General features: G+C 47.1%; 1 protein-coding gene across 7 annotated transcripts in view; it reads left to right on the forward strand.

Moving 5' to 3' along the window:
* Acsl1 (acyl-CoA synthetase long chain family member 1) overlaps positions 1–17,826 on the forward strand; it is a 69,485-nt gene that overhangs the window by 29,281 nt on the left and 22,378 nt on the right. For all 7 annotated transcript variants that reach the window (XM_037211727.1, XM_037211729.1, XM_037211728.1 and 4 more), the window contains exons 3-5: positions 8,036–8,150; positions 11,909–11,973; positions 16,375–16,476. In XM_037211727.1, coding sequence (XP_037067622.1) covers positions 8,036–8,150; positions 11,909–11,973; positions 16,375–16,476 — 282 coding nt within the window. The remainder of the gene's footprint in view (positions 1–8,035; positions 8,151–11,908; positions 11,974–16,374; positions 16,477–17,826) is intronic.

The raw sequence follows: 17,826 nt of genomic DNA on the forward strand, positions 1-17,826 counted from the left end.
CCTATGGGAGTCAAGAACCAGGGTGGTTGTCAAGTTAAATAGTAAGCATGACCCTTGCCCTGCGGCCTCTGCCCTGTACCTACTGAGACAGTTCAGGGGTGGCGTTGAAATACTTGGTCCATTATCATTGAGAGGTCACTGGAGTGTGGGGTGCCTCCCGCAGGCTGGCCTTGAAGAGACCTCATTTATGTCGAGATCTAGTGTTGCCAAAGAGCAGTTTGGTCCAGTTTTTTGAAAAGAAGTGTGTGTCAGTGGGCTGCAGGGAAGCGGCTTGTCAATCAAGTGGCAGATGTTAGGTGCTGTGCTGGAAGGGGGCAGAGGCGCTGCCCTTCACCACCAGGACAGTGCTTCTGTTTGCTGCCATTCTCCTTGGACGGCTTGAGCGCTACAATCCGAGCCTTAGGAAGTCAGTCTCCTGAGAGGTGACGTGGCCCCTACCCTTCCTTTATTCTCTCTTTTTCTTCCTTCCCTCTGGTTTCTTTATCCTCCTGGGTTGCTTTTTTACTTATGTTCCTGTAGCTACCCATTTTATAGATTGAGATTAGCGAGGCTACAATGTCAAGTTGGACCCTTTACTTCTAGGAACTCCTCAGGGACATCATTGGCTATACTTTATATATCAAGATAGGTCAGCATAACTCACCACCATGGGTTCCTGTTTGTCAAATACTGGCAAGAGCTTGAGTCTCCAGAACTACCAAAGACATAGATGCTCCCCGTTTTCCTATCCCTGCCTTTCCCAATTCCTGCCCTCAGGGGGAATTTGAGTTTTTACTTTCTAATTTAGCCTAATTCGATGTATAGAATTTACTAATTCGATGTTTAGAAAAACTGATCCCAAAGGGACCCTGTAGATGTTGGAGAATATACTGGTAGCTAGCTATCTCTCGACACAGCCTACTCCCCAGCCAACCTTCTTTCTGCAGGTTATGTTGGAAGGCTGCACTTAAGACATTTTCCATTTCAGTAGGAGCCGGTCCTAGAACCGTATCTGTGGACCCGGGGAACCTAGTAATTAAAGGCTCTGTGCTGTGGCGCATCTGGGCACTCTGGGCTCCAGCTGTCGGCCAGAGAGTGCAGTCCTCCTGGCTGTAGGCTTGTGTAACCCGGGTGATGAATGCCCAGTCCTTACATGTAGCGTTTTTTATTCAGGAAGAATGGGAGCACTCACGCCCATCCAAGATGAAGATCCATGTAGGGGACTCTGTGATCGTTTTCTAGAACAGATTTCAAAGCATGGCACTTGTCGCCGCCTCGCGCCCCTCCCCCACTTCGCTGCCCCCTTCTCCAGATCATAGCCTTTCCCTACAACTGAGTGACAGGGGGCACCTCTGGCCCAGTTCCACCCGTCCCTTCTAGTTTGTACCTCTTCCTTGGCGTCCGCTTACTGCTTCCTTTCCAAGCCTTTGCCAATTAGTTTAGCTCTAATAATTAGACCCGTAATAAACACCTTCTCCTTGGGATAGGGTGTCGCGATGATGGCTTTATTCGGAGTACAATGAACTTCTTCAGGGTTGGTCAGATAGCTTTTCCTCCAGCTTCCCCCAAGCAAGCCCGGCAGCTCAGTTAACACCAAACGCCTAAGCCGAACTAAAGAACAATTTAGCTAGAGCTTTCTTCTGCAGTGGCCCTCTAGAGCAGTTTTTGGAGAGTTGGGAAGTAGACCCAGAGGGTCATCCTGTCTTGAGGGTTATGGTCATCACTCAACTTCCCCTGGACTCGGAGCTGTGATTCTCCATCCCTCCTCTTCCCTTTTCTCTGTTAAATGACAGATTTCATGTGGCACGTGGCATGGCTGCCCTGGCCCCGTCCCCAGGCCCCTGCCCGAGACTGAGCGCACATAAATCCTGTTCTCTCCCCCACAGCCCTTCCTACACACTGCACTTGTGGTGGGTTTCTCTCTAGAGTGCTGTCCTGATCTTTATCACTCCCCCGCTTGGGATTTGTCCCTGGAGTCCTGCTTCTCAGACTGCAGGGCTGGCCCAGGATCTCTTGAGAGTATTGTTGAAACCCTGATTGCTGGGTCACACCCTCAGAGTTTCAGGTTCAGCCTGCTTCACTCCCTCGCCCAACAAAGGGCAGTTGTCCCCCAGTCTATATTTTGTAGACCTGGTCTCTAAGATGTAAGAAATATTAAGTATGAGTCTTTTCTACTAAATACTATAAAACTTTCTGTCTTCCCCACCTTTTAAAACGTTCATGAAAATTTTTAACGCCTCCCCGCAACTGATAAACCTTTGTTTACACAAAGGCCTCCTGCAGCATTCCAGGATTTTATGACCTTAAGACGGACTAGCCAATCAAATGAGGCTATGAGGGCTGACTCCCGCCAATGGGGAAAGGACAGAGTCCCCACGCCCAAGTGCATTTCCTCTGTGTGTGTGTGTGTGTGTGTGTGTGTGTGTGTGTGTGTGTGTGTGTGTGTATTCACTCTTCTGAGTGTGACCTCTTGGTCAAGAGTAAAGTTTCCCTTGTCCAGACACTCCAGTTGGGATGATGGTCCCTTTCTTTGAGACCCAGAACTTATTTCTAACAAAGACAATTCTGTTAAGCCTGTGCCCCTCAGGGTCCAGACCTACTCTTGTCTGCCCTTGTTGACTTCCTTGTTTTCTTTAGATTGGCCAATATTCCTTGGAGTCTTTGGTCACTCAAAGCCTAGATGTCTTATTTACTTCTGCACTGCAGTGGCCCCAATGCCTGAGGCGACTTCCTAAGGGAAGAAAGACTAGGGCTTCACAGTTTCACAGGTTTCCATCTTCACAGCGGGGAAGGCATCATGGAGCACTCAGTTCATGGTGGCTGAAGAAGTTCCTGTTTGTGTTCCCACAGATAGGAAGCAGAGAGCCAGCCAGAAACAAGGGACAAGATACACCTTAAAACACCTACACCAGGGCTGGAGAGATGGCTCAGAGGTTAAGAGCACCGACTGCTCTTCCAGAGGTCCTGAGTTCAATTCCCAGCAACCACATGGTGGCTCACAACCACCTGTAACGAGATCTGGTGCCCTCTTCTGACCTGCAGTCATACATGCTGTATACATGATAAATAAATAAATCTTTAAAAAAACAAAACAAACAAACAAAAAAAACACCTACACCATCACCCAAGTCTGTCCACTAGGCCCCACCCTTTAAAGGTTCCACAGCCTCTCTTAATAGAGTGACTAGCGAGCGACTAGCTAGAGAACGCGAGTCAAAGCATGGGCCTGTGGGGTAACATTCCAGATTCAAACCAGAGCATTCTACCTCTGGGCCCTGAAAGCGAATGACCATCTCATAACATAAACTATATTTAGTCCAACTTGGAATCCCACAGCTTTCACAGTTCCGTCACTGTCCAAAAGTCTGCATCCAGAATCTTTGCTGAGACCCAAAGCAGTCTTTTAGCTCCGAGCTCCCAGAAAATACTGAAGCTATACACTTGCAGCGTACAATGACACAGAGTAAGCGCCGCCACTCTGAAAGGGAGGGGTGGTGTGGTGTGTGTGTGTGTGTGTGTGTGTGTGTGTGTGTGTGTGTGTGTGTGTGTGGCGATAGGAACAAAGCAAGGCCCACAGCCAGCAGGGCAAGCATCGCGTCCTGTAGCTCTGTGTCCAGCGTGAGAGGCACATGTTGCCATGATGTGTGCTCCAGTGAGCTTGGGAAACGCCTCTCCTTGCCACAAGTGACACGCAGCCTCCATGCTGGGACGGCACTATTCTGTGCTTACAGCTCTCCTTGACAGACAGCCTATGTTCTTGTCCCCGCCAACATCCCGGAACTCCATTGTACCTTAGTCCTCGCCTTCATAGCTTCTTCTGCAGACCTCTCGGGGGCTCCCTGCAGCACATCTGATGCTTTTAGACATCGCCCTGGTTCCCAAGATTTTCTTCAACAGCTTGGTGGAAGCTGCCATGATTCCATGATTCTAGCTGGAAGCTGCCATGATTCCATGATTCTAGCTGGAAGCTGCCATGATTCCATGATTCTAGCATTGTGCCCACCCACACAGAGTGCCACCGGACAACACAACATTTCCACTGTCAGCCTGGGCAGCCCTGTGCCTCCTTGCCCTGTGATCACAGTTGCCTCTGGGTTCCAGTTCCAAGGCCCACGGTCGCCTCTGAGTTCCGGGGTGGGAGACCTGGGAAGACACTTTCTTATGCTGCTCTGTGCAAGTCAGGCACCCTAGGAAAACTTTCTCCTTGTTCTCACAGTTTAGTAGTGGCTATTATTCATTTTCTCCTCAGCATCCTCTGTCATTTTAATTGCATTTATTCACAAGGGAATCCATGCCTCCACAAAGTGATGTTACTTATTATCATAGCTTTAAAAACACATTACCTTTGTATAATTATTTTTTAATTAAAATATAATTGTATCATTTCCTTCTTCCCTTTCCTCCCTCCAACCCCTCCTGTGTAAACGTCTCTCTCAAAATCATGGCTTGTGGCCCCTTTTTCTTTAGTTTTTATTGCTACACACACACACACAAACACACACGCATACGCACACGCACCCACGCACCCCCTTAAATATATAGCTCCAACCTGCTCAGACCATTTAGTGTTAATTGTATGTGTGTGATTTTAGGGCTGACCACTTTGTGTTGGATAATCAATTATGGGACTCATTCCCAAGGGCTATGTCTTCCGCTCTTAGTGTCCTTAGTTGCCTGAGTTCTTTGCCTATGGGCCGGGCCCTGTGAGATGACCCCTCACCCTGCTTCGCAGGGAAGAGTTTTTCTTTATAAGGAAGGTCTATAAGATAAGCTTTTGGATTTAGACACAGGAGGATTTATTTTGTTGTTGTTTTAACTCAGTTCTTCAGTGTGGGTGTGTATTCACAGCATGTGGTACTGCATCTCACACAAGTGTAAAATGTAGTTGGACCACCTTCTCTCTCGTACCCTCTGCCTTCTCCTGAGTGGTTTCACTTTACCTTTGTATCATATATAATACGAGATGGTGTGTGTGTGTGTGTGTGTGTGTGTGTGTGTGTGTGTGTGATATAAAATGGTGGTGATGTATATGTAAATGGTGTGTATATATAATATGATGGTGAAATATATAAAACCCAGGATCCAGGAATGTTTGGTGGGTAAAGTCTCTCCAATTCTTGAAAAGTCCACAAGGCCCCTTTCCTATTTTCCTGGTACAAACTAGCCGGCTTTTCTTAAGTGGTCAGTCTCTTTAGATACTCCTTTGTTTACAACATTAAATAAATCCCATTCTGGCCAACTGTACCCTCTCTCTCTCTCTCTCTCTCTCTCTCTCTCTCTCTCTCTCTCTCTCTCTCTCTCTCTGTCTTTACATCTTTTTGTTTACAAGTCTCAAAGTAAAGCTGACTAAAAAGCAACTAGCAATAACCGTGCAACAGCCTGAAGGTTACAGAGTTTGACATTTTTCCCCTCCAAATTGATTGGTTATTACTGTTACTTTTTAGTTCAGCTTCATTTAATTTTTTTGGATGTGGGGAAATTATTATAGACAAGTTCTTTACCAGGACGTCCTACAAATGATCTCTAGTTGAATTCCCAATGGAGTCCTTGCTCCCATCTGAAAACTCATGAGCCGTCTTTACTGTCTGAAATCCTAGAGGCACTTTCATTTTCCAAATTCCCGCCGTAGTCGCTCACTAAAGTTTACAACAGTGTCTGCCGGGTCTTCCAGATTGCTCCCACAGGTCCTTTCCAGCAGTCCGAGAACCACGTGGTCAGGTGCAGTCAGAGCAGCAGCACCATTTGTCTGGTGTTCATTTCTCTATGAGCTTTGCATCATGACTTGGGGGAGGCAAGCTTTAATTTGGCTCATGGTCTCAGAGGGTATCGGTCCCCTATGGGAGAGAAGGCCCGATGGAGCAGCTTAGTTCATAGCGATGGGATTATGGGTCAGAGGCCGTGCACATCATGGCAGACAGGATGCAGGGAGCTCGGGAGGACCTGGATACTGTCATCTTTCAAAGCCCTATACCTGGTGACCTACTTCTGCCAGATAGGCCCCACCTTTTAAGGGTTCAACAGCCTTCCAAAATAGCACCACTGGCTAGGGGACAAGCATTCAAAACATGAGGCTTGCAGGGGACATTTCAGATTCACACCGTAGCAGAAGTCTTAGGCCCCCTGTTTACCTGACTCTCAACTGCTCCACTCAGAGCTGTGAGAGCCTCTCCGTGGAATGCAGGTATGTATCATCATCGCTTCTAAAGAGCTAACACTGTATGGAGAAATGCTGTGAGTGGTTCCGTGGCGCGATGAGTGGATGAGTGGGATGAGAGGCGCCATCCTGAGCACAGTGTCATAAGGACTTCCCTGTGGACAGCATGGGACAGCCAGGGTGCCTGTACTTCCACGCTGACTGCTCTTTGACCCTGCTGACTGGGGCGGTTTCCTGTTTTTTTGTTTTTTTTTTCACCAGACCTCAAGCCACAAGTGATCTCTTCCACTTTTTTGGACAATCCTTTCTTGTGGTGCTGAAAGTTCTCAGACCATGTTCTCATTTCCCCCAAGGGTTTCCTGAGTGTCGTAAATGCGAAGGGTTTCTCTTTGAAATGTGAAATAGGAAGAAGGCTCTGATCTAGTAGTTGAGCTCTTACCTGCCGGTGTGGAAAAGATGTCTAAGGGGTTCTGTGGCTCTCTGGACCCCGTGTAGTATTTCTATGGTCCTAGAGAGCTTGGTAGCTCCTCCTGCTACTTTGCGGGGGACTAGGAACTGACGCTGTGTTCATGGTCAGGGGTCCCTGTACATGGCAGTTGTGTTTAGGCCCTAGCAGGTGGAGAGAACTTAGATGGTGTTCAGCAGCAGATGTGCACACCTGTCCAACAAACACCTGGGAAGACCTGCGTCTGCTCACCTTTAGCAGCTGACACCTCCCGGACCGTATTGCAGTTGCTAATGAGAGAGAGCTGTAGCAGGCACCCTTGAGTAGGTGACTTACGGAAGTTAAAACTGAGTGGTGGCTTGTTTCCTCCCAAGCTGGTAGGCTCATCCTCTGTTCTGTTGGTGGATGCAGTTTGAGTATACGAGGTGGTGACATTTTTCTTTTGTCCTCTCCTTCTCGTTGGCTTTGTCTACCAGGGCAAGTACTTATAAAACTGTGAGCAGCTTTTATTTATTCATTCATCCATTCATTCATTCATTCATTCATTCAAAGTACTTATAAATCTGTGAGCAGCTTTTATTTATTTATTCATTCATTCATTCATTCATTCATTCATTTATTTCAGTTTTCTTTTCCCCAAGATTCATTCATGGCCATGTTGTGTCTTAGCCTCATTCTCCAAAGCCACCATGGTTCTTTCACTGACTTACTGTGGAGGTCCATAAAGTTTCCTAGTGAAATCTGAGCTTGCTTTACCCAGCAGGGCTGCATCAGAGGATTGTTTGACCATGTGTGTGGTTACCAGGTGATTGGAAGGGTCCACACTTGGCTGAGCTAGGGGGAGGTCTTTTGCTTTACCCCTTGGTATTCCTTTAAAAACCCTTCAGAGGAGACAGAAGGGACCGGTGGATAAGGATCCAGGCCCTCCCGAGGCTTCCTGTGTTTCTGTCTCTCTCCCCTCTATGCTTCTATCTAAGTCTCTTATCCCTCACCCCTCAAGAGTTCCCTAGGGGAGGAAGTGGGGGGAGGCCCCCCCATAACTTACATTAGCACATCAACAAATTCTGCACTTCTTCATCCAGCTGCTAGTCACCGCATAGCAGTTAGGGTTTATTTTACATCCGTCTGGTGAATAGCAGTTGCATATATGGAAGGCGTAGAGTAAGTAAAATAGGCTCACAGAATCTCTTTTGCAGTATCATGGCCACCAGTCATGGCCAGTGTATTTAGTGTCCACCTGAGAATTGCTAGGACAGGAGAGTGTGTTTGTACCACAAATAAATGACAAGCCTGGGGACGGACGCGCGCGCACACGCACACGCACGCACACGCACATGCACACGCACACACACACACACACACAGGCACATTGGTTAACTTCATTTGGCTGCACCTCTGTAAAGGCGTGATGCTGTGGGGGCTTCTGTTAACATCCTCCTCGCCCCTGTCCTTCCCAGGGTACAGACGGTGCTCGACGGTCCGCACTCCTCGACAACGACAAGCTCATGGTGTACATCTACGATGATGTCCGAACCCTGTACGACGGCTTCCAGAGGGGCATTCAGGTGTCAAGTAAGCCCGTCGCCGCGTGGGTGTGACTGACGCTTGTTTCTCACGAGGGACGAGCCGCCTTCCTTTCCAAGGGGCACATCTGCCAGGCTTCCCCGTGCCCAGCGCTGTTCGTGTTCCGCCTCCTTCTGTAACCTGTCAGTCAGTCTCAAAGCTCATAGGACCCTGCAGATGTCCTCTGTCACCAAATATGCCCTATATTTGATGGAGAATCACATGTACTGTGCTCCAATGTTTCCTGTAGTTTTTTTAAAAAAAAAGGTTTAATTGGCCCTGGCCCATCATCATTTTTTTCAAGCTTCCTGGGCCATTAACATTCTTATTTTGAGAGCAATGCTAACTTTCCAGGGAAGCTGCACCCCATCAGAAACACCCTAGAGAGCCCTTGCTGTCCAATCGCCTGCCTCCATTACAGCCTCTCTCCAGCTCCCCACCTTGAACCCGTCCTCAAGCGAGACCACTGCTGGTCCCTCCCTTCATGCACTTCCTTTTTCCAGGTCCCGGTCCCGCCCTTTCCACACCTCTCCCAGTGTCCTGGACATGCCGGTACTCTTTTGACCCCCCGCCGCACTTCACCGTTTGTGTTAAACATCTCCTGAGTGTGCTGTTTCCACTTCTGTCTCAGGAGGGCCTCGCCTCCTTTTCCTGTCAGCAGCATCTCACGTCTGCCTCTGCAGTGATCCCTCACCAGGCAGAGGTGGTCCTGCCTGGCATGCCCTGCCTACCTTTTGCTTTTCAGCCTGCTCCCCGAGAACATGTCCTTCCACTTTGCCCTCCCCACAGCACTGACCCCGGACCTGTCCACACGAGATAATCAATCAATACATTGTCCGTGAAGGAAGGCTCTTTTTAAGGACCACTCTTGCTTTTCCGAGACTCCGCTATAGAAATAGATCTTAAGATCCATACTCTAGCTTCTGGTTTTTGCCACTGGTAGCTAGATTGGGACCGTACAGTCAGGAACCAGGGGGGATTGCGTTCTCCGTGCCCCACAGGACATGTATGCATTTAAGAAGTGCTTACTGTTTACTGCTTGACACTGGTGTAGAATGATTACTCAGTCCATTGTGTTCAGCCGAATACTCCCATAAAAGGCTCATTAGCCCATGGTAAAGAGAAAGCAAACCTCCTGGTATATCATTTACGACATGAACTTTTTGACGTTGGCATCAGGGTCTGAGCTCATCTAGGACAGTAAATCTCCCAGCAGGCCAGCATCAAGCTACGTGAAAATCTATGTTGTAAGTGATGCACACAGCCTTTCCTCTGTAAGCAGAGAGTGGCGTGTATCTAGGAGTGTGGGGCTGACTTATCCTGGACCTCTGGCCCTCAAACAGCTTTCTGTTCTGTTGTTAGTTGTCTGATGGGAAAATAAGTGGTCTTCAGTAAATCACAGCAGCAGGAAATGTGAGCTTTCTTCATGCACACAGATTAAAGGCAGCTGCTTTTTAAGTCAGCACTTCCTTTTTTCCTCTAAGAAACATTTTATCCTAAACTTTAATTTTCTTAGGATATCTCAGGATTAAAAAATTATAGAGGAGCAAAGCCCAACATTTTCGTAGACGGTCAGAAGTTTGTTCAGTGGCAGGAGAAGCTAACCTAGAGCTTTTTTTTTTTTTTTTAAGACAGGGTTTCTCTCTGTAGCTTTTAGAGCCTATTCTGGAACTCACTCTGTAGATCAGGCTAGCCTCGAACTCAGAGAAGGATCCACCTGTCTCTGCCTCCCATGTGCTGGGATAGCCTAGAGCTTTTTAAACCTCATTTAATTTTTTAAAAATTATTTTTCTGTGTATGTTTTGCCTGTGCACCTGTTACATAAAGTGCCCATAGAGGCCAGAAGAGGGCATCAGACCTCCTAGAACTGGAGTCAGACATGAACTTTGGGTGCTGAGAACTGAGCCTCGGTTCTCTGGACGAGCAGCCAGTGCTTGTAACTGCTAAGCCATCTCTCTAGTCCCCTCAAACTTATATTTTTAAAATTCACCTAGCTGTACGTTGGTGTCACCTGGGGACACTTTTTTTTTTTTTTTTTAAATTCTAAAGCTCATGCCCAGCCATCCAGTGATATCAGATTTTAGCAGTAGGGCCTGGGAATGGGTATTTTCTTTTTTTTTTTTTTTTTTTTTTTTTTTTTTTTTTGGTTTTTCGAGACAGGGTTTCTCTGTGTAGCTTTGTGCCTTTCCTGGAGCTCACTTGGTAGCCCAGGCTGGCCTTGAACTCACAGAGATCCGCCTGCCTCTGCCTCCCGAGTGCTGGGATTAAAGGCGTGCGCCACCACCGCCCGGCCTTTTTTTTTTTTTTTTTTTTATTTATTTATTTATTTATTTTTATTTTTTTATTTTTTTTGGGAATGGGTATTTTCAAGTTTGCCGGTGAGCTGCTTTTTAACCACAGCTCTAGAGCTGGGGTCAGCGTGCTGTGTCCATGCAGACCAAACAGTAAATACTTTAGGCTTTAGCCGTTTGGGGCCACAGACTCTCTGCAGCTTCAGATGTTCTACCTAACACTGCTTCCAGAAACAGCCATTGGCTCACTGTGGCCCTTGGCTGTACTTCGCCTGTCTCAGTTCTGGAGGAATAAAATGACATCGGTTCCTGTAGCTGAGGGGTCTCCCCTCAGATGATGGGGAGCTGCTGCCCGTCCCGTACCGACCCAGCCTTGGTTACAGTACTGTAAACGGAAGTGAGTCTGGAGGAAGGACCGTTTTTGTCAGGTCTGTTGTCAGGGAGCTGTCAGGAGCCCAGCTCATGTCCTCCCATTTTCTCCACGGCCGGCCGAGTGACACCTGAGTCCATTTGCGCGCCACACTTCCCTAGGCATTAACCTAGGTATTAGCACCAGGCTTGTCACAGCCCCCGGGAAGCCATTCTCCTGTCTTCCTTGCCAGTTCTGCCATGTCCCCCATAGCAGATCAGAACACCTTTACAAACTCAGACTTGGACTGGTGAACCCCGACATTGTGGCGTCTTCGCTTCCCTTCCTGCCCGTGGGGGTGGGGGACAGAAAGTTAGCAGGGCTGGGGCGGGATACAGGAACTCGCAGCCAGGGCGAGATGTCATCCTCAAGGATCTTGTCCCAGTGCTGCCCTCCTATGACAAGCCCATGGAGGGATTAACCCAGTGATGGGGTCGAACCCTCAGGGCTCCATTGCTTCTCACAAGCCCGTCAGCTGGCACCTAAGCCTCCAACACGTGACCTTCGAGGGAGCATTTCATTCTGAGTTGGCATGCTTGACGCTTCCCTAGAAATTCCGGTGGCTGCCTCTTCTGCAAACCCACAGTAGCATCTCTACCCTCAGCCAATGGCAGGAAAGAAAAAGCCACAGGTTAAATGTTCTTGAAAATCATGGTGGAACAGACTTTCAATCCCAACACTCCAGAGGCAGAGGCAGGCAGATCTCAGTGAGTTCAAAGCCAGCCTGGTCTACAAAGTGAGTTCTAGAACAGCCAGAGCGACGTGATAGAGAGACCTTGTCTCAAAAAAACCCAAACTCAACCAGGAAAGAGTCAGTCATATTAATATCTGCCTTTCTCCATTATTTATCTCCAACCCTCTTCTGTTTAAGAAACAGTGCAAATTAAACAAAGAAACATAACAATCACTTCAGACTCCAGGGGGGAAACATTTCTAATCTGAACTCACCATTTCTAACTTGAAGACTAGACTGGTGTTTTGAGGGATAGAGAGAGAAACAAAGAAAACGCAGGAGTAGTTAACGGTCAAGGCCATCTCCTGCTTCATCTTTGTTTTTTCTTTTGTAGACAATGGTCCTTGTTTGGGTTCTAGAAAGCCAGACCAGCCCTATGAATGGATTTCCTACAAACAGGTGAGTTCCCTGGCTCTCATAGCTCTCTTCACATCTGTGAGCAGATTCTCAGTGTAAGCAGCTAAGTGGAATACTCCACCAAATACTCAACATAAATGGAGAAGAGGTTGATTTGGGTTCGGGTTTGGGGGTATCCAGTCCGCCATGGTGGGGAAGGCTTGGTGCCCGGCTGTGCAAGCGGATTATGCAGCTTGTTAGATCTCAGCAGATCTGAAAGCCAAGCAGTGGTAAAAGAGGAGGTCAACTGAGTGCTAATGACCTGTTAGTGTATCAGAAAGGGGATCTATGTGCTCAGTCTACATTCCGAGAAGTGGTTAGGTAAGAAGTTAGGGGTCTATTAGTAAGGTTGTAAGAAAGGAGGGTCTCACACTAAATTGCACAAGAAATAAAGCGATCCACCTGACCTAGGAGACAGGTGTTGTTTCGTTTGGCCTTGGATGCTTGATAGGCATTTTAGATAAATACACTGTTAGGAGTTCTTGGAAGCACACAAGAAAATCATTTTAGGAACCAGCTAATATATATATACAAAATATATATATGTATATATATATATACAAAAGCTAAAATATCACCAAGACTTCTTAAGCCGTGGCTTGACCTTTGGAGAAGTCCTTGACCTTTCCAAGTAGTAGCTTTTGTGATAGTGGCTGATATCCATTACGTTCTCTTGCGGCTTGCAGCACCAAGCCCTGATCTGAAGCAGGGCTAGCCTAAACCTGTGACCCTTTATGCACCAGCTAGGCCTCATGTCCACAAGGTTCTGCCTCTTCCAGAATTCTGCCACTAACTGGGGGCCAAGTGTCTAAGCACATGTACCTGCGAGGTCCATTTCAGACTCCATCTGTAAGAATGGCTCTGTGGATTGGTTCAGCACACTGCTGAAAGTTTGCTGGGGCAGGAAATGGGCAGCACTTTGGGAACGCCACTGAGCATCTATGGAAAAACAGAGCAGAGGAAATCTTGGGAAAGTCTAACTAACGGGTAGATTAAAGCACTTTATTGGCAACCTATATGGATTTATTGGGAAGTATAACTCTTTAGATAATTCTAGAAATCTCTAGAAGCAAATGTTCTCTCTACTTCCCCCCCCCCCCCCGCCTGCCTAGGATGTCTTTGCCTGAGGGGTGCTAGGAAACTCAGAAACCCCGATTTGGAGTGTCCCCCTATTTTATAGATGAGGGGAAAATGCCCTGGGAATGTCTTTGCCCACGCTCACATAGTGTGAGTAGCAGAAACCAGACCAGAGCCGGGTGTGCCGTGGACATGTTGGCATCTGTTCATTGATCCTCAAAACTGTCCTTGGCCACCTCCTCAGGGTGTGACATTTAACCCCTTGGCGGCCATAGGGAAGAGCCCAGATGTTCAGAGGACACCCCTGCCTGTCTGTGTAACCCTAAAGCTAGGATCTGGATATCCGCACACTTAGCCCTCTTGTCCTCACTCCTCAGCGGCCATAACTGTCTGAATCACAGTTTGAGAGTCGTGGGCCTCAGAGCAGGAAGACGTCACCTTTTATTTATTTTATTTATTTTAATTCTCATTATGATCACACACACAGAATCAAGCTGTTGTTGCTTTTCCGGTCTGGCCTCAGGATGGGCAGGCGCAGCTGTGAGCACAGTTTAGCTGCCTTCCTTTTTCCTACACAGCTGTCCAGGAAATGGCTTTCTGTCCCTGGGCTCCACTGTTGCTTGTTCCGGGGCCAGGTAATCCCGTGACACTCGTGAACAGCACAGATTGACTCTCGCCCTCCTCGTTTTTAGTAGTTTTTAGTGGCTTGTCTGAGGGTGTGGCTGTGGAGGGAGTTGTCCTTTGGAGCCATAAACCCCAGCCTGAGAGGAGCACCTGTCAGAGCTTCTTGGATTGAAGCCCTAGATTTGTCCTCGTCCCTCCTCAGAGGGTGGACAAGAATGCCCAATGCTCTGCTTGGGTAGTATTTGTCTCTTAAGAGAGACAAGGGAGATGGCCTTATAATACCTTGCCTGTGGAACTCACGTGACCAGAGGGATTTCTCTCTTTCGGTCTGGCTTTACCAAAGTCCAGACCAGTTTCTATCCAGTCCCCCCCCCCCCCCACCCCCAATCAGTCAGTGTTGACTCACATCTCTACTCCCAGCACTGGGAAAGTTGGGACCAGAGGATCCCTGTGAGTTCCTGGCCACCCTTGGATATATATGGAGGCCGAGTCCAACTCTGGGCTGCCAAATGAGACCACCTCAAAACACTGAGACCCTTGCTTCCAGAGTCTCTATAGCAAGACTGTGTGTTGGACACAGGCACCGTGTCCCAGCCCTCAGGCTCCACAGACTCTCCCAATGCTCTCTGCCTTGTTTCTGTTAGGTTTCTTGGCCTGAAGAAACAAGGCTTCTGGTGCAGATTGGTGTTGAGGGCACCCTGTACGTCCCTGGGGTTTCTGAAGGTGTTGCTGTGTGATTTGCACAGTTCAGCCCAGGCTCGGCAGAGACGCAGAGCTGAATTTACCCAAAGCCGACTCTGGCTTTGTAGAGATCTTTACCTCAGTTTACTTTTTACTCACTTAACAAGACTGACTTTTAGGTAAGTAAGAATCTTTTGAGTATTTTTTTTTTTTTTTGAAGAGCAAAATGGACCAGCTTTCCAGAATCATAAATGTATGTGGATTGTCCCAGTGCGCCCTGCAAACAATTGCAGGCATTTCTCAAATTCCAGTCCCTTAAATTCAGCGTAGACTTGTGAACTAGTCATGCTGTTCTGTCACCTGGCCTGTACCACTCGGGTTCCCCTAGGTAGGCATGGGGAGATGTCAGGTACCAGAACCAATGGGATTCCTGGCAAGGATGGGATGACTGGTTTTCCTGTTGACATGATAGGCCTTAAAAGTACTCCTGAGAATAAAGAACTCCATGTTTTAAGGCCTTTTTTTTTGTTTGTTTTTTTTTTTTTTTTTTTTTTTTTTTTTTTTTTTTTTTTTTTTTTTTTTTTCTTGTTAGCTTTGCGTTTTGGTCTTGATGCTGGTGTCAGAGTTGGTTGTGTGCTGGATTGGGTGGGGGCGGTTTTGGTTTTTTGAGACGTGGTTCTCTGTGTAGCCCTGGGTGTCCTGGAACCTGCTCTGTAGACCAGGCTGGCCCTGAAACTTGTAGAGATCCGTCTACCTCTGCCTCCCAAGTGCTGGGATTAAAGGTGGGCACCACTACTGCCTGGCCTAACTTTTAAGGTTTAAATTTTTAAAAAGTAATTTAGAGTAGGCGTGGCAAGAGGGTAGCCATGGATATACATTCCTGACTCAGTTTTGTGACTGTTTTTACTTAGGTATTAGAGTGTTGGTTTTCATCTACTTTTACTGCCCTATCATTATTAACACTGCCCTAGGCTCGGGGCCTTTCTCAGAGCTGTAATATTTGCCAACTACCTAGCTCTCATTTTCTGGGGGTTATTGTCGTTTACTTAACTTTTTATTTTTCATTTTTCCCCTGAACTTGTTCAACTTTAGGTGATTTTGAAATGTGCATCTTTGCATATAAGGCCTTTAAAAAAATCTCCTAAGATTATATCATTTACCAAAAAGAAATTCTCAATGTGGGATTGTAGATTAAAAACTTAGTCTTAGCTGGGTGTGGTGGCACATGCCTTTGATCCGAGCACTAGCGAGGCAGACACAGGCAGATTTCTACAAATTTGAGGCCAGCCTGGTCTACAGAGCAAGTTCCAGGACAGCCAGGGCTATGTTGAGAAACCCTGTCTCAAAAACAAACAAACAAACAAACAAACAAACAAACAAATAAAAGCTTAGTCTTTTTTTTTTTTTAAACCGCTTCTAATGACAGGTTTTGAGGGGTTTGGTTACTTTTCTAGTGTTTTATAACTGAAAGAAAAATCTAGCCAGCTAACATACCTGTGATCCCAGCAGCAGGAGCAGTAGAACTGTGAATTGGAGGTTAGCCTGAACCAGCTGGAGAAGTCAAGTACTGGCAACGAGGAGGTCATTTTAGAATGCTTGCCCCGAGTGTGCATGGCCCTGGGTTCCCATCTCAGCACTGTAAACAAGCAACAACCCCGTCCCCACCAGAAAAGAAAAGAAAACAGTGTCTCTTTACTCTTTGTCATTTTGTAGCACTAAAATAGAAACACACAGGTAGAGGAGGAAGTCCTGATTTGCAGTCATCTGGGACTTGCAAACTGAGAACAACCTGCTTTGCAGAAGGAATCCTATGGCCAGGTCCATTATCGCTGCTGCTGCGCTGCCTTGTGGTGAATAAAACCTTGTGTGGTGCAAACAGTTTTGAAAAGGCATAGCTCCCCTTCTCTGAATAGCTCTGCTTGCAGCTGAGACACTGGCGTCATCTGGTGAGCTTTTGAAGTCCTTGCCATGGGAATGCTGCTCTTCGCTAATGCTTGCCCCCCCCCCTTCCCCTTTCTGCAGGTTGAAGAACTGGCCCAGTGCATAGGCTCCGCGCTGATCCAGAAGGGTTTCAAGGCCTCCCCAGAACAGTTCATCGGCATCTTTTCTCAAAACAGACCTGAGGTATTAACCATGAGCCATTTACTGTACGGGGTTTCCACGGGGCTCCATGGTTTCACGCCTGCAGCTGTCTGTTTTCTGCTGGGAATATGGCTTTGGGGTTTTTCCTTAGAAAGTCAGAGGTATGAAAACCTGAACCGAGAATTTCTTAAACTTTAATAAGAGAAAAAGAAAACCATCGCGCCCCCATAATTTTTTTGTTTACATTTTTCTTAATTCGGGTCATCAGCAAAACTCTTAGAAACAAAATACCATATCAGAAGTCTCTCTTCAAGGGCTACCTCTGTGACTAGATAAAAGGCATCAATAAATTATTGATAAATTATACCAGAAATCTTGGGTATATTTTTGTTAGAAGCAAACTTTTCTTCCTTAAAAGGTCTGAGCCTTTCTTCTGATCAAATTTCCAAACTTAAATACCATGAATACCCATTCTGAGTTGGCCTTTGTGGCGGTATACAGCTGTTATTTGGCTGTGGAAGCTCACGCTTAGTACTCCAGAAAAGTGACTTTAGGGGCTGGAGAGGTGCCTCAGTGGTTAGGAGCATACACTGCTCTTCCAGAAGACCAGAGTTTGCTTCCCAGTACCCACAGCAGCTGACTCACAATCATTTGTAACTCCAACTCCAGGGGATCCAACTCCTCTGGCCTCCATGGGCACCTACACACACACACACACACACACACACACACACACACACAAATAATTTTAAAGATAAAGTGACTTGAAGTGGGAAGTCCCTCTTAGGCAGTTGCTGCCTTGGAAAAATTCAAGCATCAAATTTATTTTTATATCTTCTTATGTCCAGAAAGGCTTCTGGGATCTGCTACCCCTGTGTTGTGTCCTGTTTTCATAAATTAGAACATCTTCTTAGACTGAGTCTCACGTTCTGCCAAGAAGCAGCATTGTCCACAGCTGGCCTGTGCTTAATCTCATGGAATGATTCAGTTTCCTTTCACATCTCAGAAACACAGCCTAAAATTTTGCCTCAGTAGAATTTTTATCACCCACCCACAACCACAAAACACATCCCTTACTTCAAGGAATAGATTACTGATGCTTTCTCTCAACTGTGGTTAAGTGTGGACACACGGAAGGATTGTGGGAGATCATCCAGGACGTGCTTTCTGGACATAGAGCCCCTGAGTAGAGTCTTGGAGGAAATCCTAATAACACAGGCGCAGTCCCAGATCCAGGCCACATGCACGTGACCGAGTGGCTCCTCGCTCACAGCAGCTCTACCCTTTTCTGTGCTGTGGTCAGCATCCTGTGGTGTCGTTAGAAAAGTGCAGCTGGGCTAAAGGGGTGTCTCGAAGAGTTGTAAGAGAAAAGAGGACTGTGACACCAGTCTG

Source organism: Peromyscus leucopus, chromosome 17 (genome assembly GCF_004664715.2).
Source record: "Peromyscus leucopus breed LL Stock chromosome 17, UCI_PerLeu_2.1, whole genome shotgun sequence".
Lineage (NCBI taxonomy): Eukaryota > Metazoa > Chordata > Mammalia > Rodentia > Cricetidae > Peromyscus > Peromyscus leucopus.